Here is a 22,840-nt window from a genome sequence, read left to right as displayed (position 1 = left end):
GAAATAGTTTTTAGAAAAATGAGTTCTCAAGTAAAGTACAGATATCTGAAAATTCTAACTGAGTACAGTTACAATGTGTGCTTCACTACTTTTGGACTTTGTTGGAGGGTTGGTGGTTTAATCCTCAGCTCATGCAGACCAAAAGTAGAGATTTTAATGGGCAAAATATTGAATTTCACGGATGCCTTGGGTGTATCCCTGGTGTATGAGTCTGTATGACAATAATGGAGGTCTGAGTATGGAACAAAAGCCCTATGTTGGTGGTTGTAGCTTGTACTATAAAATGTTTTGAGTGATCGATAAGACTAGGAAAAGTGCTATATAAATACAGTCCATTTATCTTCACACCCTTAGTTGCTAATGTTCACACGTCCCCCACAATCCTCTTGTGACACACATACCACACAGTTCCCAAAGACTATTTCTTAAAGACTGTGCTGAACAGTGTGTACCTTTTTTTCTTTGTTAAACCTGATGCATGGATAAACTATGGTGCTATCCTCTTTGTTTAAGACCCCTGTCAAAGAGTCAGATGCTCTGTGAAGACAAATTACTTCGTGAAAAAAATCATTCTTCAACTGCTTTCTCCGCATATGAATCAACTGTTTGACTTCTGCGCATGTTGTTAGGGCATCCACCCAGGTTTTAATGATATGGGATGTAATGTGGACTAAGGGGTTAAGAAGATGGATGGATGGATGGAAGGATGGATGGATGGGGATGTAACACTTGGTGACCTACTTGCCCTGTCTCTTCCATTTTGTCTCCTCTGCAGTTCCCTTTTGGGCCCTATTCTGGGTTCCCAATACAAGACATGAGACCATGAATGCCAACCATCTGATCATGCAGACGGTCCAGAAGGATCAGACAGACCATCACGTGCTGACTGCTGGTCATTTTACTTCAAAACTCAAAATCCACCCAAGACAATAACATGGCTGAGCATTTAGGGAACTGCACTCTTTCCTGCTAAACATGGACTTAAATGGACCCAGTGTCATGTAATACCACCTATCAGTTCTCACTGAGAGCAGTTTGGAACCCCTATTTGCCGCTTATGGTTTGCACCATCTTTTCCTTTTTGAGCCATCGTGTTCATTCAATGAAAGGTTCGTGTTTCCTGAAACTGACAGACATTGAAGTAATCGAACCCTCAACAAAAAAGGAAGTGAGTGGAATCTCATGCAATTATTTATGAATGACAGCTCCCTTTGGGATTTCTGTTTCTACCTTATCGAGAATATCCTTCATCTTTTGTCCTTCCCTCTTGAGGTCTGAACATGGACCGGTTATAGCAACACACTCGTAAGTTTCAATAAACACTTTTACCTTGAACCGAAAACAGAAACTTTCTGGTAAAAGCGGCACACAAAGGGCTAATAGTGTGTTCAGACCAAAAGTGTTTTTAAGATATAAGATATAAGCTCCTCAGAAAGGTGGGCTGGTGGTCATCCCCATTGATATCATGCACCTTCGCCACACTCATTTCCACCCTACAACAATGAGCTGTCTTGTACCTGTCACAAAACACAGTTTTAAAATTCTATCCATCCAAGAATATAGATCCCAAAACTAGCTAACTTTTCCTGTCACTTTCCCTCTCTTTGTATATAAACCGTCCTATCCCTCCTCCTTTGTTTCTTTTGTCTGTTTCAATTAGCCTCATGTCCATGCCCTATTTTTCCTGCCTAAGATATTTCTTTTATTTTTATTTTTATTTACTTCATTTTTTTATCTAATTGGATTACATTACCTGCCTGGGTTTAGCAGTGCTTTTTTCAATTTCATGACAGACTTTTTGTTCTCTTGAACCTCCTGCCTTGTGTGTTCTACATTTGAGCCCTCAGTCTCCATAATAGGTGGAGGGTGTGGTAGTGGAGTAATACAGTAGGGTTGGACATTAAACTGTTATTAGTAAGATTTAGGGAAACATGATGGCTTTCCACAGACACTATCTCAAGCAATTGCTACAAATTGACTTTTTCTCTGGCTCATTTGGTAATGAGTTCAGCCAAAACGATGAACCGCTCAAAGAGAAACAAATACAGTGCGGACACAAAAGAAAGCTCCCACTGAAATGCATTACTTTGAAAGTTGTGCCTTGTGTTCTAAAAAAAAAAGAGAAAAAAATGCAATTCTTATCCTGTGGCACTCATCCAATTTTGTTTTCGTGTCTATTTACCAGCAAGATCCAGTTGCATATACTGAGACCCAGTTATATAACCGTTTAGGGTATTTTTGCATGGGCTTCAGCCTTAAGCCATGGTGGTTGTGGCTTGGTTTAAACCCTCTTAAGTCTCTGTTGGTTGCTGGAAAACCGAAGTGTGATCTGCTGTGCTGTCTTCAGGAATTTAAAACAAAATGAATGAAAAGAAAGGATTTTGTATTGCTTTATAGAATTAAGTAAAATTTATGTATATATATTTTGTGATAATTATTGACATGTAATTATTTTTTGTCTCAGTTGATATTTTATTATGTTTTTTACATTGCATAAGCCTGAACACCCTCAGCTGCATCATCACAAAGAGTGGCTATGGATACCGGTTCCGAAGTGGAGTAACCATCAGCCACTTCCTCTACATGGACAATATCAAGCTGTGTGCCAGGACTGAGTAAGACTCCCACTCATTGATACAACTCACCAAGATATACTGCAAGAACATGCACTGGGGTGTCATTCGGACTAGATAAATGTGGCTGTATGATATCAAAGAGAGGCAAGGTGATTACAACTGAAGGGGTTGAACTACCAGGGGGCGCCATGTTCAGGACAGCTACAAATACCTTGGGATCCCACAGGCAAATGGCAGCTATGAAGAGGCCATAAGAAAGTCGGCCACGACCGTATACCGACATATAGTAAGATAGGTCCTGAAGAGTCACCTGAACGGGAAGAACAAAGTCAGAGACATATGCCTTGTTAGTCATCAGACATCTGACTGGCATAATGACCTGGCCAAAGAAGACCATGGGCTAGTGAGCCTCATGATGAAACAACAAATATCCAGTAATAAATCAGTAAGAGGGCCCCAAGGGATACACTGCTAAGTGAGTGTCTCAGGCAGCTGAAACCCAGAGGATGAGGAACCATCAAGAAGTAAAAGCCTCTGCATGGCAGGTACCATCGACAGATTGAAGATTGACATCACAAAGTCCTATCAGTAGCAAGAAAAAAATGGCCTGAAAGAAAGAACAGAGGAGCTAATCATGGCATCTCAAGAACAGGCCCTGAGCACAAGAGCAATCAAGGCCGGGGTCTACCACATCAGACAAGACCCCCGGTGCAAGCTGTGCAGAGAGGCCTCAGAGGCCGCCCAGAACATAGTAGTGGGGTGCAAGCAGGTACGGCATAAATGGAACACCAAAACCAAGTGGAGGGAGTAGTGTGATGGTGATGGTGACTTGAACATCGTGATTTCATTGTGAAAGAGTTCAGATGCTAGACTGGTCTCCCTGCAGTCCAAACCTGTCACCGAGTGAAAAGCATTGCAAATTACAACAAAGAAGACCCAGGGTTGTTGAGCAGCTAGAGTCCCATATCAGGCAAGAATGGGACAGCATTCCTCTACCAAAGCACCACTAACTGGTCTCTTCCATTCCTAGATGTTTACAGACTGATGGTAAAAGAAGAGGTGACGATACACTGTGGGAAAAAGTTACAGATGTGCTGCCGTCATCAAAATCAAAAAGAGTTGTAGTATTTCCATGAAATGATCAAATGTTTCACTTTCGCCATTTGATATGTTTTCTATGTTCTATTGATGATAAAAGAAGGGTTTATGAGATTTAGGAATCGCAGCACGTCTTTTTCATTTACATTTAACACAACATCCCAACTCTTTTGGAATTGGGTTTGTTTTATGTAGTCAAACACTAGAGTGGCGAGTGGCAAGAGATAATCCTTTTGTCTCTTTGTTGGGTGATCATCCCTGTTAAGAATAAATTTAGGCATATCAAGCATCTTGATGAAAGAAAGAAAGAAGAGTGATGAGTTGCTTGAAAGAGTATGAGAGAATTAACCGTGGAAAATGAAGATAAAAGACAGATTGAGAGTTGTACTGGAATGCCTCCCACAAGTTACCTCCCACTCTTCCTCTTGTGCCCACGCACTCTCTGTTACTGTGACGTCCACTCTTCTTTTTTACTCCTCCGCTCTGCCGTGGAGGCGTTCTGTTCTCTCATTCATGCAGTGCCACGCTATTTCCATATTCCTGAGTGGACATCGTGCATTGAGTTAAAATGTCCGTGGAGGAAGAAGAGGAGGCAGAGGAAGAGGAGGAGGAAGCACCATGTTTGGCTCCATCCAGAGACATCAGATTTCCAGTCCTGCTGAGATCGTGATCGGACCTCACACGAGAGCCAAGCTCTGCAGATGGAATCATATTTCTGACAATCATGCTGAGACACAAATGTGTATGCTGCGCAATGCAACTAAACTGTTGGATCAGCACATTATAAATACAGGCTGTTCTTATCAAACAGATATCAGATCCGTAAGCCCGATCTTTCTGTGCCCAAAAGATACTGTATAGTACATTAAACTTTGTGACTGAGGGTGTTAATTTTGTTTCAAATTTTGGAAGGATGTGTACTGGGCACTGCTCCATGATTATAGTAATTATAGTATCTGTTAAGAACAGCATATTCCTATCCTTATTTATGTGTCTTATACACTGCATGTGTGAAAACCTTTTGATGGGATGCAAGGTCATGTCAGGTTTGATTCTGACTTTTAAGCCTGTTGAAAGAATTTCAGGGTTTTTTTGTGTTTCATTTTCAGACAAATATCACTCTATTTTTCCGGATTGAGCAATACACAAAACTTTAATATTTCGAAAGAAAAATGACAATTAAGCAATAGCTTGGTTTTGAGAATCTCTTCCAGAGAATGTCAGAGAATGTAGAGAATTTCAAAAACTTCAAAACTATTAGTCTATTCATCCGTTGCCAACCAGTCTTGCAGCAACATGTGAAATACAAAGTTTTCGCTGTTTTCCAAGAGCTGTTTGACGCAAGCATAACCCCATGAAATATCAATTGTTGCTGCATTTTGGGAAACAGACATAGAATGACTCTACATCACATTTAGGAAGCGAAAAAGTCTACATTTGACTGCTGGAGGAGTTGGGGGAAGTGGGCCTGTACAGCCAAACAATTAACTTGGCTTATGTAACCTTAGAGTAATGGTATTTTAAAAAAATATGCAGTTCAGTTCAGTCAATGGGAATGATTTAAAGATAATCTATGCGGTACCACAATAGTACGTTAAACCTTTAACCAGAGCTTTTGCTTCAAGTCATTCTTCAAGTCTCAATCATACCTTCTCTAATATGTTTTTTTCTATTGTACAAGATGACACTTTTTCATATTATGGAAAAAAAAAGTGATCTATTGGTTAGATGAAGACCATTCCAACCCATTGTGGATAAACCTTTTTATAGTTCAACTGCTGCAATGGAAAATTGCCAATAACAATGATAACTACAACTGATTTTGCACAAAGGTATTTACCCCCTGGTTGCAGTGTTCTTATAAACCCACAACAATGTATAAGAAGTACAGGATTTCAAACGTTTTGTAGTCCTCTGTTACTATGTTTGTGAGGGTTTCCCCTTCATGACCTTTGATGGGTTTTGCATTGCGTGCTCTGTTGCAAGATAATCTGTATTTAGCCAAGCTCAGAGGGTCAAGGGTGTGTTGTGGAGGAGGTTGCCACTGTACATGAAATGCTAAGAGGAAAGGTCACTGTCACACAAACCCCCCTGACACATTCCCACACTGTATCGTCAACACGCTCCGGAAAACAATCCTTATCAAGTGCAGGAACATAGCCAAAGCCTGCATTCATTTAAGTTTATAGTCTACATTTAAACTTCACTTGGCCAAAAAAAAACAAATTGCAATTTGTCTCTTTGCTGTGTATGTAACATCTTGGGCAGATTATTACAGCAGTATCAACTTCAGCTCTTTGAAGGTGATTGTAACTCTTAAGTTGGGTCTCAATTTAGCTGTGTTAGCAAACATCCTAAAGGATTACGTTACTTAAAGAGGATAAATCTTTGAAAAGCCCTGATCAAGGCTAAGCACTGACCTAAACCATATGCATGGCATTGGTGTTGTGTATTTACATCTGAAATCCGGTGATGCCTCATTCAAATCAGCTGTCTAATAAACCATCACAACGTGCACGCACGCAGCATAGATTGCACGACATTTTTAAGTACAAAAGCCTATCAAATCTAAATCAAACGGATTATTTTGAGTTTTAATCTGATTCATTAGAAAATGAATTTATTAGATTACCTTTGGTACTTAGAATTAATGGATGCTAAAATAAATTCATTCATGGATGTTTTACTCAGCTCATTAGACTAAGTTATTTAGAAACACTGTTCCCAGAAAACATTGTAGTGGAGTAAAACGAGGATGAAAATAGACACGGTCATTACAGTGTTACTGGGCTTATTGTGACCAGCAAAAGCTGACATGTAAGTTAAGATTTGGCCAGACACTCAGGCAGGTACAGCACAGACACTGAGATTACTTTTTCTAAGATATATATATATATATATTTAAAAAATAACCAAATAACACACGTGCATACACAAATAAAGCGATCATGTAACATAATGTTGCTCCAGCTTGAAATAAGTTAAAGAGAAAAACTTTTAAAAGTTCCTAAGTGGGCCATGTGTAAAATCATCTGACTCAAAATCTTGTTGGAAGTTGTTCCCTTTTAAATTCTAATTTTGTTTTTACTGTGAATATAGAATAAGTGCAGGAGCTGTTTCCAATCCCTTCTCTTCAAAGTTACCTTTCCTTAAACCGCTGATGTCTCCACTTTGTAGTAAAAGGGGCTTTGCTTCACGTTGGGCCTGTCATTTGACCACTCGAGCTCTCAAAAGGGAATCCAACCTGATTCCCACCTTGCTGGCCTAACACTCCCCAGTCAGAGGTTAAGGCCTTATCAGACATGTTTATTGAAGACAGCCAGGGGTCAAGGGCTCCATTCGTCTCTCTGGTGACGAAAGAGGAAACAAGGGATAGGATTCCGGTAATAAATGAAAGACGAGAGCAGACTTGAAAGGCGGGGTTATCAGGCCCTCTGCAGAACGAATCGATCCATTTGTATTTTCGTGGGGTGAAAGGGTTCATTGGCCACTGTCCCAGCAGAAGTGCTGAGGTAGTGGCTGCATCACACTGTGGAAGCGTCGTTGCAGAGGCTGCACTTGAATTATCGTTCATGATATATTTCGGGTCAGCTTGTGCTGTGTGTTGCTGGCGAGGAGCTGATTAAAAAACAAACCCGGTGAGGGCTGAGTCATACCGATGGAGAGGTTGGAGCGACTTCATATAAAAGTGTGCTGGTGCTGCCCTCTTGTGGCATTTATGGTGTACATGTACAGTGAAATACAAATCTAATTAAAAAAAAAACACCTTTGATGAATTAATAAGAATATTCTACAAACCGTTTTATTGCAGAAATAACAGAGTATCAGACGAAGGAAGTATAAAATCTTGATGAGGTGTGTCCTGTTCTGTCTCTAATCACTTGGGACAATTCCAGCTGTAAGACAGTTTGCTTTATGCTGGCACACGTTGCTCATACTCAATGCATTCACAGGTAACTCACCAACAAAAACAGGTTGGAATCAATGTAGAGTTTCTGAATTACAGGAATTCTATATGATTCGGTCACTCTGAAAGGGACACTGAATGTTTGGGGCCCAAGAAGCTTTTCCAGGCTCGATAAGTCTCAATTATTTCAAAATTCAGCATGTTAAGAGGATAATCAAAACACAAATCTGTTTTTTTTAGGCCTTTTAAAGTATCTCAACCTGTAAACACACTGAATATATTTGACTTCACGCTTAATGACAAACACATTTTTGCACTAAAAGACAGGATAAAAAAATAATTCAAGAATGGGAACAGTCAAGTACACAAGGAAAACTGCAAGTACATGTTAGTACACAGAATAAACGAGCATGGCTTTGGGATCAAAGTCGAGAAACAATTTTGGAAATCTTTTGAAGCACAGTTGTGATACACAATCTTACTGGGTAAAGGGAAAGAAAAGATTACTCTTTTGTATGTCTATTTCTTCATGTTCTTTTGTTTCAGATAAAGCAACAACAGGGGTGGGCAACAATATATATGCAGACATCACAACACACATAATTTCCAAGTTACCCAAATGCATTCATATAATGTATGTACACACACGCACGCACGCACACACACACACACACACACACACACACACACACACACACACACACGCTCACACACACACTTATCAATGCTCTTTCAGTGCTGTTTTCTATGGTAATATGGCTGTCACACATTGAAACATTGCTTGTGGATACATGGGATTTCGATAAACTCAAGTCCAACATATTCTCATAAATCTTATAAATAAAATGGGCTTAATGACACACAAAGTTATACAGTAACCTGAGGAGAGTATGTGTAATTATGTTAAAGAGGAATGCATTGTATTTACATCAGTGTTTGGTATATTTCTGTGTCTGCATCATTACGGTGGTTTGGCAAATAATAAGCATCTGTAACCAGTGGTAAGTCCCATCCTTTACATTAGTAGGTTTAAATATGTTATAGGGTGTGAAACTTTATAATAATGTGTAGTTATATGTTTGAATCGTGAGGCACAGAGAGGGAAGGCAAACTACAAGGAGAAGAGAAAGGAAAAGGCGGAGAAATAAAATTCAATAGCACCTGACTTACACAAGCCCTTTCAAAATGAACACCAGTTTACCAGTTTCAGGGGCATGAAGTCAGTGCAGTGGTAAACTGGGTGCCATTCTTTGGAAACATGTCGTGATTGTGTGTTTCTGCATGGAGCCATAGGCCACTTGGTCTCTGTGTTTTGGTTTGCAAAGTCCAATCTCTGGCTGTTCTGCGACCAACGTCTCTTGTTCCTCTCCTCTCACGCATGCCATGCAGGGAAATAGCACCATCCTTTGAAAACAGGAAGTAAGGCCAAGTCTAGGACGCCAATGCATGTCTCGTTGCTGGTGTGTTAAAATGAAAGACTCTGGTTTTGAGGTTTATGTCCTCTTCATGCACACCTGGCAGCGGCTTATGTGTGTTCGTAGATTGCCTGCTTTAAGAGTTGTCGGGACAGGTTTCCTGGAGGGAAGGAAAGATAAAAAGCGCAACCGGTCAATTCTATATGCAATTCAAATGTGTAAGTGCAAACTTAAAACCAGACAAAAAAAAAAGGCTTTTTCACAGATCACTTCTTGGAAATTTTCGGTATATCAAGGCAAGATGAACCATTTTTTCTGGAAATTTTAAAAAAAAATTCTGGCGAGTAATAAAATGTAGGAGTATGAGGGGTCCATCTTACGTGAACATCTCACTGTCCTCAATGGTGGCGAGCCAGAAGCTGTAGGAGTTGGCGTAGTAGTTGCAGGTTCCTCTACCGTGACACTCGATGAACGGAGCACTGCGGAATTCCTCAAGACAGGAACCGGGAGAGGCCAAAGCCTGGCCTGAACCCTCAGCACCAGCACTGGTGTGCTGCACAATGCAATGAGAAAGGTGGGAGTTACTATGTGGAGTCTTGTGCACATCCTCAAAGGGAAGAGTCTTTTCCGGATGATCTATCTTTGAAAGTATGATCTAGATCCATGTAGTGTCTTCGAGTTGAAATTGAAACAAAGAAAATTTTGATCATGAAAATGTGGTCATGGATCTCTCTTACCATGACAAAGGAGTAGCCAATCCATAGAGAGTCCCAGCCTTGAGGGCAAGGTGGGATCATGATGGTCTGACTGTGAACTGCAATCACCATGGCTGGGGCTTCACATACTGCACACCTGTGTGTAGACATAAGAACATATCAATATGATATACTAGTGCCATACACACCTAAAAGAAATCCCTATAAACAGAAAAGTTAACAAACCTGCTGATGAAGGGTTTAATGCTTTGCCCAGTGATAGCTGCCATGCTCATGGGCATGGGCTCTGGTGAGGTGAGCCAGTAGGAATAATCATTACGGGAGGCAAAGTTGCACACGTTGTTTATGTTACAGAAGAGGAAGGGCATGGGGCTGAACTTTCTGAGACAGCTGCCCGCCGTACCTAAAACAACAGCACATAGTTATTCACCCTACAAAACATCCCTTTTGTGCATTTCAATTTTATTCTCTCCAGGGTGGTGGTTCTCACCTAAGTCTTGTCCATGAGAGCGCTCATTGCCTTGTACGTAGAGCAAAGAGTAGCCATCATATATTAGCCCGGTTCCCTCAGGACAAAATGGAACCTCAGTTGTTTGGCTGTGACGTGTTACCAGGAATCCATGATCCATGGACGAAGGGCCAGGTGGACCAACTTGACCTGGAACTCCATCAGGTCCAGGAGGGCCAGGGTACCCTCTGGGTCCTAAACACATGTAACAATCAATGTGTTAAGAAAGTGACAGCACAACAGCATCGACACCTTTCGTCCATGTGAACCTTTCACCTTGTGGCCCTGGTAGACCGGACTCTCCTTTGGCTCCTGGCTGACCATGATATCCGGGGAGACCTTCATCACCTTTTGGTCCTGGAATACCCGACACACCTGAGATTAAATAGCAAAAGCAATGGAAATGTTATTGACTTGGATGGGTAAGGGAAGGACAAAATGGCTGCATCACAGTGGAAATAAATTGAAACATTTCTCTTTTTTTTCTCCTTCTTTGCTGTACTCAGAGGCACAGGCCTCATTTGAAACATTCCTAAATAAATCTCACCTTGTTGCCCTTTCTGTCCAAGGAGCCCTGGTGGCCCCTGAGGTCCTGGCATGCCCTGGACTCCTGGGAACCCAATATCTCCTTTGATGAAGGTGTGGGGGCCAGGGGGACCAGGAAGGCCTTCACTTCCTGATATATGCAGTTTCATTGAAAGATATCAAGAATTAAATTCTATATTATTATCAGTGAGGGTTTTCAATACTAACACACTGGAGGTATTCTCGTCTTTTCCGTACCTTTTTCTCCTGGGAATCCTCTGTCACCCACTTCTCCACTAAAGCCAATATCTCCACCATCACCCTTTGTACCTAGAGTTGGTATAAAATGTATTTTATCAAATATTATTTGAATGAAAACACACACACATATACATATTTCTCTTCTCTTAATTTCTTACAAAGGGTGTCTTTCGCCGATATACTCATGAAAAAGAAAGCCTTTTCAACGTCATGAAACACTCAGGCTACACTCTGATGAATAACGTCCTCTCAGAAGTGGAGTCAAGCAAACTTTGAAGCATGGTGGTGGAAATGCTATGATCTGGGGTTGCTCCAATTGCCTCAGGGACTGGCAACTTCTTGCCATTGATTCAGCTAAGACTAATTTCTAGATTATATCGAAGATTGCTTGAAAATAATTCAAGGGCATCTAGCTATGTAGCATATATACATAATAATGCTCTAATGCCATTAGTTTTTTCCAAAATGACTGAAAAAAAAACTGTTCTCCTTGTGGTGTTGTTCAAACATACAATCTTTAGCTAAACATACAGTTTCAAAGAGGTTCAAAGAAAAAACTATGTTTGCAAATATGTAAAAAGGACTTCATTAATATCCATGAGATGAATGTACTCAATGTCATCACAACTGAGAGACATAATAATGGCCCATTTACAATTACTAACTTTTATATTACAGTGTGAAGACTCACCTGGGAAGCCGTGAACACCCTGCAATCCTCTCTCTCCCTTCTGACCATCGATACCAGGAAGCCCAGGTTGTCCCTTAAACCAAAACACATAGACACAAAGTTATTAATTTTTGCAGCATCATCAAAGCTCTAACTGCCAGGTACCAGATATCTCCACTGGTACACACATTAATCCGTGCAGTAAAAAAAAGATACACTGGAAAAGACCCTCACGACATACAGGCAATCCAGAAGTTCCGCTGTCGCCCTTGTGTCCCGCCTCTCCGCTGAAACCAGGGGGACCCTGATCACCTTTATCTCCCTTTGGGCCTTCTCTGCCGGGCAAACCACCAGGTCCCGCTGTTCCTGGTGCTCCTTTTTTTTGTTGTATAGAGTACAGGTTGTCTGTGTTAACACTTCTGCCATTCAACAGCATGTATATCCTCTTGTACAAACAAAATTCATGTCAGGGCACATCATTTAATTTATTTCTTATCACCTGATTCTCCAGGTTGTCCTGTCTCTCCCCTCTCTCCTTTAGGGCCCTCTAAAGAGATGCCTGGGAGACCTCTCTCTCCTGGCTCTCCGAGGGGTCCCTGGGGGCCTGAAAATCCTTTGTCTCCCTTGATACCAGGAACACCTGGATGACCAGGGGTGCCAGGGACACCAGGACTACCAGTCTCACCTGGCGAGGGAAGTGAAGAGGCCCATGGTGAAACAGCTGATGGAACGTAATTGAAGGACAGAGGTCCATGATGGATGGGTTCTTACCTTTAATACCAAGTGCTCCAGGTGGCCCAGGTGAACCCTGTCCAGATAAACCTGTGGAAAATGGCAGATAAAGGGAATAAATTTTGATTCATTCAATATTTCCTACTGGCTTAAAATGAGAATGGTTACTTGAGGAAAGAAAACAGGATAAGCAGAGAAATAACATTTAATCATATTTGGCAATTTCCTCAAAGAAAGTTCTCATCAGCAAAAAAATAAATAAATAAAAATTTCATAGTAATCAAAATGAACCTACTTAGAATTTTATGATTCTTAAAAGATGACTGATCCTCTTTTTTTTTTCTTTTTTTTTATGTAGCTCTCAATTTGTATGAATATTATTTACACGCAAGTACGCATTTTTGTCTTTTCTTTTTGGCATCAACAATGAATCAATTTAATCATAATTCCCCATGACATCCTCAAACTTGTTGTTCATGAGTGGAATCTTTTTCAAAGAAATTATTAAAATAGTTTTCAGATTGGATGTTATATCAGTAGACATTTGAATGTGAAATTATTCAAACATTAAATTCTCTGAGTCTGAAGCGATTTAGTTATCAAAAACTGACAAACTTGAACCTTGAAAAAGGCACAAATAACGCAACAAAGGACTAGTGGCAGAAAGTTGTTCATCATGCCAATTATTAAGCTAATATGAGGTATTTAAAACAATGAGCGCAAAAGTTTTGCTAATTTAACTGCAGCGCTTGCTTGGGGTCACGCACATCTTAATAGGTTTGGGTATTTAACTCATTATTTACAGTTTGAACGGGAAATGCAACACTAACGCTATTTACAAGAAGTGACAGAGTGGACTCTACTTCTTGAGGAATCACAGGTTCTTCGAAGTTTGCCGCAAGATGTATCATATCTTCTAGGATGTAAGATGGTGTTGGAGAGCGTTAGGGTTAGACTTCTGCGGCTTTGCTGGAATAAAGAACTGGTAGAGATGCCGGATCAACCTTTTTATAGATTAAGTGTTAATGATTAACTTTGTATTTTAAACCCAATCCCAACCAGACTGCTCAAGGAAGTTTTTTTTTACCATTGATCAACACTTTCATATTGGATTTGATCAATCTGTCTTGGTTGACAGGATATGTACAACTTATATCCAATCTCTCTTTTTTTGTCTAAAGTTCTTGAAAAAATTGCCTCAGATTCAGAGAGCATCATAGCACAGAAACGGCATTGGTGAAAGTTACCAATGATCTCCTCTTAGCCTCTAATAGTGGACTTGTGTCTATGCTTGTCCTGTTGGATCTCAGTGCTGCATTTAATACAACTGATCACAACGTTCTGTTACAGAGGTTTCAACATGTTATTGGGATTAAAGGAACTCCATTGGGCTGGTTTAAGTCATATTTATCTGATAGATTCCAGTTTGTTCTTGTAAACAAAGAATCTTCCTCACACACCAGAGTAAGTCATGGAGTTCCTCAGGGTTCTGTGCTTGGACCGATTATTTTCACTCTACTTGTGCTTCCATTAGGTAACATTATTAGACAGCATGGTATACATTTCCATTGCTATGCTGATGATACTCAGCTGTACTTATCTAGGAAACATGATGAAACCAATGGGTTGGTCAGGCTACAAGTACGTTTTAAAGACATAAAGACCTGGATGACTCAGAACTGTCTGCTTCTAAATTCAGAAAAAAATTAAGTTGTTGCCTTTGAATCTGATCGCTTCAAGGAGAAACTATCTAGCTCTTACTCTAGGTGGTATTTCTTTGACTTTAGTACTACAGTGAGGAACCTTGGAGTTATTTTTGACCAGAATTTGTCATTTGATGCACATATAAAACAGCTTTCTAGAACTGCTTTCTTTCACCTTTGCAACAATGCCAAATTAGGAACATCCTGTCTCAGAGTGATGCAGGAAAACTGGTCTATGCATTTGTTACATCAAGGCTGATCCAGTATAGTGCAGCCAGAGTTCTGATGAGAATGAACATTTCTCCAGTTTTAGCTTCTCTTCATTGGCTCCCTGTTAAACTCAAAATAGAATCTCCTCACGTATAAAGCTCTTAATGACCAAGCTCCATCATATCTTAAAGATCTCATGGTTTGATATTTTCCCAACAGAGCACCTTGCTCCCAAACTGCAGGTTTACTTGTGGTTCCTACAGTTTCTAAATGTAGAATGGGAGGCAGAGCCTTCAGTTATCAGGTAGCTGGTTCCCTCTCTTGTGGAACCAGCTGCCAGTATATGTCCGGGAAGCAGAAACCCTCTCTAACATTAAGACCAGGCCTAAAACTTTCCTTTTTGATAGAGCTTATATTTAGGGATGGCTCAGGTGGTCCTGAAACATCCCATAGTTATGCTGCTATAGGCCTAGACTGCTGGGGGGCCTCCTATGACACACCATTTCTCACTTTGCTACATTTCCCCCTCCCATTCAATTTCTCATATGGCATTATGTACATTTGGCATTATTGTTGTCATTAACTTGTTTTTCTCTTTCTCAGCAGGTATCCTTTGAATGGTGTTACGGCGTTTGTTGTCCCCTCTTTTCTGTCCTCTCAAACCCCAGCTGGCCGAGGCGGATGGCCACCCTTCCTGAGTCTGGTTCTGCCAGAGGTTTCTTCTTGTTAAAAGGGAATCGTTTCTCTCCACAGTCACCTCATGCACGCTCAGGACGGGGGACTGGACCACAGAGAAGTTTCGGTGCAATCTGTTTGTTTCCTAAACTAGGAATTTTTTTTTGAATTGGCTCTGTATCTATGGATTGGACTATTTTGATCAATTGGATTTGATTGGATTATAATTACAATGAACTGGACTCTAAATGGCTTGAATTGGACTGTATCATTTAAATGCTGTGAGATTACATTTGTTGTGATTGTGCTTATATAAATAAACTGAAAACTGAATTGAAAAGTATGGTTAATATTCATGAATGAAATGCCAGCATTTCATCAACCTCGTCTAAATGCTGTACACTAACTGGCATGTCAGCTGCTGATTTAATTAACTTTCATCATCAGTTGCAGCTTTCAATTTGGCAACAATATGAAGCATCATTATGGGCTTTTCTTATCCTACAGTGACTCCCCTAACACTAACCTGGGTCTCCTCTCTCCCCTGAGGTTCCGGGAATGCCATCCTCTCCCGGCTCACCCTTCTCTCCACGGGCACCGGGAGGCCCCTGTCGGCCACCTTCACCTGGAGAAGAATAAATTTACTTCCTGTCATTTACTGTTAGTTAGACTGGAAAAGGTATGATTTCACTTCACTTGCTGTTGTCCTGCAAGTCAAATTAATTAGCTTTGAACAGATGTATGAATCCTTTCTGTATGAGATTGAATAATAACACTTAGAATACTGATGATTGATGATTGACATATTTGCTGGCTGATGTAATAAGTTACTTACCAGGATTGCCGTCACGACCGGGCTCTCCTGCAGACCCAGGAAGCCCAGGATTACCTCTCTCTCCTGGTCTACCTGCCTGACCTATACAACACACACATCCACACACATCCACACACACAAACTCAAATAAGAAAATATCTAAAAACAACAGCATGTGTGATAACAATACCCTGATTTGTCCTGTTGAACCAATTGAGTGAGACAACACAAACTGAAATCTGACCTGGATACCCAACGCTGCCTTTGTCACCCTTAGACCCCTGCAGTCCAGGCTTGCCAGGCATTCCTTCGAGACCTTTCTCCCCCTTGTCTCCATGTGACCCTGGAAATCCTGGCTGGCCGGTCAGGCCCTATGTGGGTAGAGGAATCGAAAGGATTGTCAATTAAATAATTAAGACAGGTAGGTTAATGTAATGAAGGGACCTAATTGGCATGGGATAGAAAAATTACTTTACACTTGCGTGTAAATAAAATTTACACAAATGTTTTACATAAAAAAATGGTTAAAAAAAAAATCGTATTTCTGAAAAGATTGCATTTGAAGTCCTTTGTTGATTGCTTTATTTGTTACGTCCACCAGTGAGCTTACACACTGGGCCAGTTTATGTGTTCTGAAAAGTTGGAGAGTGGGTAAAGGAAGGGGTGTGGATCACAATCAGTTTCTTTAAAACTTGGAAAATACAGAATTGGCTTTGGTAAAATGTGCACTCTCAAAGCTCTCTTTGTTTGTTAATTGTTGAGTGTGTATGTACACTGAGCAAGACAACATACAGAGATACTGTCAGTACCACTGACGCTCGAACTGACTGTACTCTAAACGTCATTTGTTGTTATGTAAATAACAAAAAGTTTTGGACTTGAGCATTTGAAATAATTTTTGTCAGGTTATTCTCCTTACTTCGGTGCTGGTGAGTCCAGACCTCTTCAGTTATCCTATTACTATCACTTGTTTTACCTAGTGGATTACCTTTTCTCCTGGATATCCTGGGACCCCGATACCTGGCTCACCAGGTATTCCCGTGTCTCCCTTTTCACCATCTGTGCCTCTGAATCCAATATGTCCCGCTGTACCAATGTCACCCTTTGTACCCTTTGGACCAACCGGACCTGCACAAACACACGTACGAGCAAAGAAAATCTGATATATACAAGCGTTTAACCTGCATAGAAAATGTGCCACACAATGTTAACATTCAATCTTAGGTTTGGGCTCATTTCATTTTGTTTTAAATGAATTTTTTGTAAATGATTCTGTTTTGATCTTTTTCTTTGGCGTCATATATTAATATATTAACATTTCAAATCAGTGTAGGCTTTGTAATATTTATAATATGAATACACTTCATGTAATTTTATGTATATTAAAGTAATTAGTGTTCAGCATGTAAAGTACTCTGTATTGTATGTCAGATGTGGACCCTAAGAAGATGATTTGATTACTATTACAATCAGCTTTTCAGAATCCTATAAATAAACAGTAAATAGTCTGAAAACAGCAACTTGCATTTCTGTCCTTATAGAATTGAAATGCTGTTTTTTTTTAATGTAAAATACAAAAATACACACACAAACACATTCTCAAGTCATTGTCACACATGAAAACTGTGGGATGTTCAAAGAACAAAATACATAGAAAAATTACTGAGTGGTGAAATTTGCGTTCTCACATGAAAACCCCCTGAAACATGTCTGGAAAATTTCAGGGCTTCAGAGCCATGTATAATAACGGCTGCACTAACACTTCCATTACACTTTCCATAGCATGCATTTTGTGTGTTTTATTTGTGTGCATCTACCTGGTATTCCCATCTCCCCAACACTGCCTTTCTGTCCAGGTTGTCCTATACCTCCAGGATCTCCAGGTAAACCAGAATCTCCTTTCTCCCCTAAAAAACATCAGTGGTATTGAGCCAGAGATCCCATTATACAAAGTTTACATGCATGGAAATATGTAATACAGTCTAAATTGAAGTTGAGGTGGTGGGAAGAGTTACCTGGTTGGCCAGGTAATCCAGGATCTCCATCTTTGCCAGGCATTCCAGGGTCTCCTTGAAGTCCACGGTGGCCTTTCTCTCCAGCGAAACCAGGGTGGCCTGATTAGAAAACAGAATGAAAAATCCACATGGGCACAAACCTTTTTCTTTAACACTGAATCATTAACCAGAATCACCATTGGTTTTGTGTATAGTAAATCCACAAATGAAAAAGATACTTGTACTAAGCCAGCAATCTGCATTCTAATTTGTACCTGAGTCTCCGATGTCTCCCTTCTCCCCCTTCATGTGATCCATGTCAACTTTACTCATGTTCCCAGGAGGTCCCTGAAGACCTGGCTCTCCCCTTTCACCCTTAAGTCCAGTTTCTCCAACATTTCCTCTTGGTCCAGTAATACCAGGATCACCTGTGATAAGTGGTGGAACAGCAAGGTTTTGACTGTTGCTGACAAAGCTAAAGAAATTCGAGAAGCTTGCACGTACTGTAAGACCAGCAAGGGTTTTATCATTTGCTCACCTCTCAGACCAGGAGATCCAGGTGTACCTGGTAGCCCAGGATATCCTGCCACTCCCGGCGTTCCCATGACCCCCATTTCACCTTTAAAACCTACAGCACACACACAAACACACACATAAAGTCAGATTACGTTGACTGAAAAGGAGATTAAAATCTAGAAGATTAAAAGGGATGTACACACTTTCAAACTGGCTCGTGTGATTACATTAGGACAACATAAAGTATATGTCCAGCAAATTTTCAAACAACAATTATATAAAACCCATTTCTTATCAGTTTAAAACATTTCAGTTTTGCTAGGATTTGAATCCATTCCTAACTTTGAAAGCTCTTAATACCACACTTGCACTGAGAATTCCCATTTAAAGGTGAAAAAAGAAAAATGAAACAAACTTGAAATGAGCACATGGATGAGACACAAACAGTGGTGTCACCCGTTAGTTTGTGAGGTGCCATTTTGAAGCTTCAATGTTGACATGCCGTCATTGCCATGTCATTTTTTTCTTTCGATAGAAACGGTCACATTTTGTCAGGAAAGTGGAAACTGGAGAAAGATATTTGAAGCTTGATTGAACAATACTGTATGTCACTTTGAGAGATAATTTCTATTGAATTCTAAAAGTGTTTTCCAGAGGACCACCAGCTTTTTGATCAGAATGGGAATCATTGTCACTCATGTGAAAATCGTAACACGTCTATTAAATGTTTTTCACAAGACACATCATGAGTAAAATCAGCCATCAATGCTTTGGCAGGAGATTTCTGCTTTGCATCTGCAGAGAGATACCCCCTACGGTCTGGCTAGCACCACCTACAGAAAGGCAAGGTCAGACGGCCCCGAAGTTCCAGTTGTTGTGAATGTGCATCCTGTTTGACCGTCTTACCTTGTTTTCCAATTAGGCCGTCTCTGCCTGGTAAGCCTGGTAGTCCTGGCAGTCCTTTGGAACCCGGGACTCCCGGGAACCCCGAACTTCCCTTCTCTCCTTGAAGACCTGGCATGTCCAGACCAGGTGTGCCTGGGAAACCCTTTTCTCCTTTTACACCTACCCCACCTGTGTAAAATAGACACACATATAGTATATTTTCGTCAAGATCAGCGGACAGTCTGAAGGAAAGATCAAGAATATGCATCAGAAGTTGGCTACGCTTTGTTTTCCAGCTGACGTTGAGACTCGTCATACAGTAGTAGCAGTTCGGTATCATAATCTTGATCTATATCTTTAAAAATTATGTTTCCCGATTCGACCACAAACTTCCATAAACTCGGCAGAAACAGACGCATTGCCAAAACATCCTTTTACAAATGATTTATTCATTGGTATCAAACTCAAGAGTAAAGAGTGGAGCCTTGTTTATTTGTCATTTTTCACTGCATTGTATCAAAAATGGTATTCAGTATGGAGTATTTTCCTTGACATCGGTATCTAGTTTGAAATTCCAGTATCGCAGCAACCCTTTTCTTACCCCGTTCTGTTCCAGTGGCAATAAAAGGGAACTGAAGCAGTTAGCAGGCGCAGTTAATTATATCATTTACCCTTGTTATTTTTCCACAGGGACATGGCAAAGAAGCTTACATTAAGATGATTTTTTTAACGTATTTATTGATTTGTCTGTTTGTTTATCAATTCATTTATTGTTTCTCTGAGTTTGTGCTCACCATATGGTCCGGGCTCTCCAGGTGGTCCTTCTGGTCCAGGAGATCCTGGCAAGCCTTTTCCAGGGGGACCAGGTTGACCAACCTGTCCAGGAGGTCCTGGGACCCCAATGTCACCTATTTTCAAAAACCAAATAATTTTAATCTTAGTATAGAAAATAAGCCTTTTCAATTTCTTGGTATTAACTAAATCTGGTTAAGCTTCACTGCAAAGTTATGAGTTTCTTCCAGTACCTTTGTAACCCTGAGGTCCTGGTGGTCCTGTCTGTCCTTCTTGTCCAGGAATACCAGCAAATCCAATGGTACCTTTCTCTCCTGGGAAACCAGAAACTCCTGGAAAGCCTTGTGAACCTTTTGGACCAGGAAGACCCCGTCCAGGATCACCCTGCAAGGTTTACAAGGTTTAAGGTAGCCATATGATTTGAAAAACTGACAGTGATTCAATATGACATCAAAATATCCCGATATATCATCGATTACTATCTCTGCATAACAGATTGTTTTGTTGTTGTGAGATTTATTTATTTTATAGTATCACAATAGAGCTTTTGAACTGATTAAACTGTGTTGCTTCAGATCCTTTACAACTCGACTGCACAGTGTCTGGCACATCTGTATCTTGAAAATCCAGCCATCCATTTTCTATACCCGCTTAATCCAATTCAGGGTCACAGGTGCCATTTGGCGAGAGGCAGGGTACACCCTGGATGGGTCACCCATCCATCATAGGGCCACACGTAGACAAATGAGACAAACTAGGGTCACTCCTTGGGTCAACTTAGAATTACCAGTTAACTTAACATGCATGTTTCTGGACTGGGAGGTATCTTGATGAGAGGAGAAGAGGAGTATAACCTCATCTTGCCTTAGTATGTGATCATCACGGTTTGTCTGTTTGGACAATGTTAACAAGATTACGGAAAAACTGTAAAGTCAAATCTCATAAAACTTGGTAAAGCATTGGGCAAAAGCAGAATTTATTTTTTGAGTTGGCTCAGGATCACATGCATAAAATTGTGAAAAAAACGCATTGGCCTCGGTGGAGGATGCACTCTTTGTAATGTATTGTTAAGTTGTCAAGTATCTGCAGAGAAATACACACTTTTTGTCCAGGTGGACCAGATTTTCCAGTTAAGCCATCCCGTCCTGGTCTTCCTGGCTCTCCAGTTAATCCTTGAGCTCCTGGAATTCCACTGGTTCCTAGAAACATGGACAATGGCTTCTGTATAATTCTCCTAATGCGCATGCATTGTATAAAGATTTTGTTTGCATTTTGCTTTTAGAGTGGAGGGGTCAAGTAATGAACTGACTGACCTTTAGAACCAGTTGGGCCTGGAAATCCAATTCCTGGTGGTCCTAGCTCACCCTTATCACCCGGAAAACCTGGCAAACCTGGGTCTCCCTGCTGTCCTCTATCACCTGCAATTACAACATTTAATATAGTAAACTGAACGAGTAAGCTTTACCTATATATGAATCTGCAGCATCATTTTCAGCTCTAGACTAATTCAAGTTCTACAAATCATCCTAAAGTGACACACTTATGATCAATATTTTAAGTATGAATGAACGTAGCTGACAAATAAATATACTATACTGTTCCACACCTTGAAGTCCAGGTCTGCCACTTTCCCCTCGTGGTCCAGGTATCCCCTGAGGTCCAGGAAGGCTAATATTTGTACCTGCCTCACCTTTTGCACCTGTTGAATACAAGGTACAGGCATACTGCATGTTGAAACACAATTGCATGCACTCATTTGCTGTTTGTCTATTATCAGATCACATGCTTACCAGATGGTCCAGGAAGTCCAGGATTTCCTTGTCTCCCCTGACTGCCCTTCTCCCCAGACTCTCCTGGTCGACCAAAACCTGGCATTCCTGGGGGACCCCTCTCACCTGGAAACCCATTTAGACCGGGCTCCCCGTCTGGTCCACGTTCACCTTTGATGCCCTCTTTGGCCTGAGAGAAAAATGACAGAAAAGGAATGTGAAATGTACCTTGTTTGAAGAACAGTTTGCCTTGAAATAAAAATAAAGCATTTATGCCAGATGATTCACATAGAATAGATTAGGATAAGCCATTACTCAAATGAGATATGATATTCAGTTATAATTAACCAATTCTTTTGCGTTTCTCCACCTTGAAAGCAGTTCATCCATTAAACCCAGTTGTCTCTGATCAAGGTTTGTTAAACTACTGTTAGATTCGGTTCTTTTAGCTGGAAGCTCAAGAACGGACCGGAGTAATTCAAGTGAAAATTAAGTCTTTATTTGTAGTCACACGTCAAAACATATCAGCGCTGGGCTCAGTGGGAAAGAGCTCCCGCAGGAAGTCTGTCAGACTGCGCCTCGATTTCCGGGTATCATTTGTATTTATAGCTTCATAGGTTGGACTCACACTCGACCGAGTATGATTGGACATGAGTAGGTTCAACATGCTTCGTCATATTCTCTGGATCAGCCCAAAACAATGTGTGTGTGAATCTGCCCTTGCTTTCCCAGGCTTTCCCAATTGTTTTATCTTTCTACTCCTGGATCACTTTAGGTCATAATGGAAAAGTACTGATACTTATTTCATTCATAATGTCTAAGAACAAAGCCAATTTTTACACTACCATGCTTTAAATGACCACTGCGAGGACAGCAGTCAACTACCATCTGTTGTCGTAACTCTTTTAACTCCAGTTCTGTGAGTACTTACATACACTCGCAGTACACGCTGTTTAACTTGACTTCAAAAACTTAACCTATTTCTTCCTCGTTTTACCATTCCACGGATTTGCAAATAAGGAGCCTGAGTTGTGCTGTAAAATTTGGACTGAAACATGGGGAATATTTGGGGTT

General features: G+C 40.6%; 1 protein-coding gene across 1 annotated transcript in view; it reads right to left on the bottom strand.

Moving 5' to 3' along the window:
- Nucleotides 1–7,454: 7,454 nt before the first annotated feature.
- The window catches only part of col4a1 (collagen, type IV, alpha 1), a 51,828-nt gene continuing 36,442 nt past the window's right edge, over nt 7,455–22,840 (bottom strand). The window contains exons 26-52 of the mRNA XM_075479457.1: nt 21,788–21,956; nt 21,604–21,696; nt 21,311–21,415; nt 21,099–21,196; nt 20,231–20,381; nt 20,000–20,113; nt 19,227–19,394; nt 18,343–18,432; nt 18,080–18,232; nt 17,826–17,924; nt 17,628–17,717; nt 16,799–16,938; nt 16,055–16,181; nt 15,832–15,912; nt 15,523–15,621; nt 12,448–12,498; nt 12,176–12,361; nt 11,918–12,051; nt 11,698–11,770; nt 11,004–11,075; nt 10,768–10,896; nt 10,497–10,595; nt 10,203–10,415; nt 9,938–10,115; nt 9,734–9,848; nt 9,377–9,549; nt 7,455–9,156 (exon numbers count right to left, since the gene is read on the bottom strand). Coding sequence (XP_075335572.1) covers nt 9,075–9,156; nt 9,377–9,549; nt 9,734–9,848; nt 9,938–10,115; nt 10,203–10,415; nt 10,497–10,595; nt 10,768–10,896; nt 11,004–11,075; nt 11,698–11,770; nt 11,918–12,051; nt 12,176–12,361; nt 12,448–12,498; nt 15,523–15,621; nt 15,832–15,912; nt 16,055–16,181; nt 16,799–16,938; nt 17,628–17,717; nt 17,826–17,924; nt 18,080–18,232; nt 18,343–18,432; nt 19,227–19,394; nt 20,000–20,113; nt 20,231–20,381; nt 21,099–21,196; nt 21,311–21,415; nt 21,604–21,696; nt 21,788–21,956 — 3,282 coding nt within the window. The 3' untranslated portion in view covers nt 7,455–9,074. The remainder of the gene's footprint in view (nt 9,157–9,376; nt 9,550–9,733; nt 9,849–9,937; nt 10,116–10,202; nt 10,416–10,496; nt 10,596–10,767; nt 10,897–11,003; nt 11,076–11,697; nt 11,771–11,917; nt 12,052–12,175; nt 12,362–12,447; nt 12,499–15,522; nt 15,622–15,831; nt 15,913–16,054; nt 16,182–16,798; nt 16,939–17,627; nt 17,718–17,825; nt 17,925–18,079; nt 18,233–18,342; nt 18,433–19,226; nt 19,395–19,999; nt 20,114–20,230; nt 20,382–21,098; nt 21,197–21,310; nt 21,416–21,603; nt 21,697–21,787; nt 21,957–22,840) is intronic.

Source organism: Odontesthes bonariensis, chromosome 12 (genome assembly GCF_027942865.1).
Source record: "Odontesthes bonariensis isolate fOdoBon6 chromosome 12, fOdoBon6.hap1, whole genome shotgun sequence".
In the NCBI taxonomy this organism is placed as follows: Eukaryota; Metazoa; Chordata; class Actinopteri; order Atheriniformes; family Atherinopsidae; genus Odontesthes; species Odontesthes bonariensis.
Note: the sequence above shows the minus strand (reverse complement) of the source record. Positions and strands in the feature narration are given on the sequence as shown.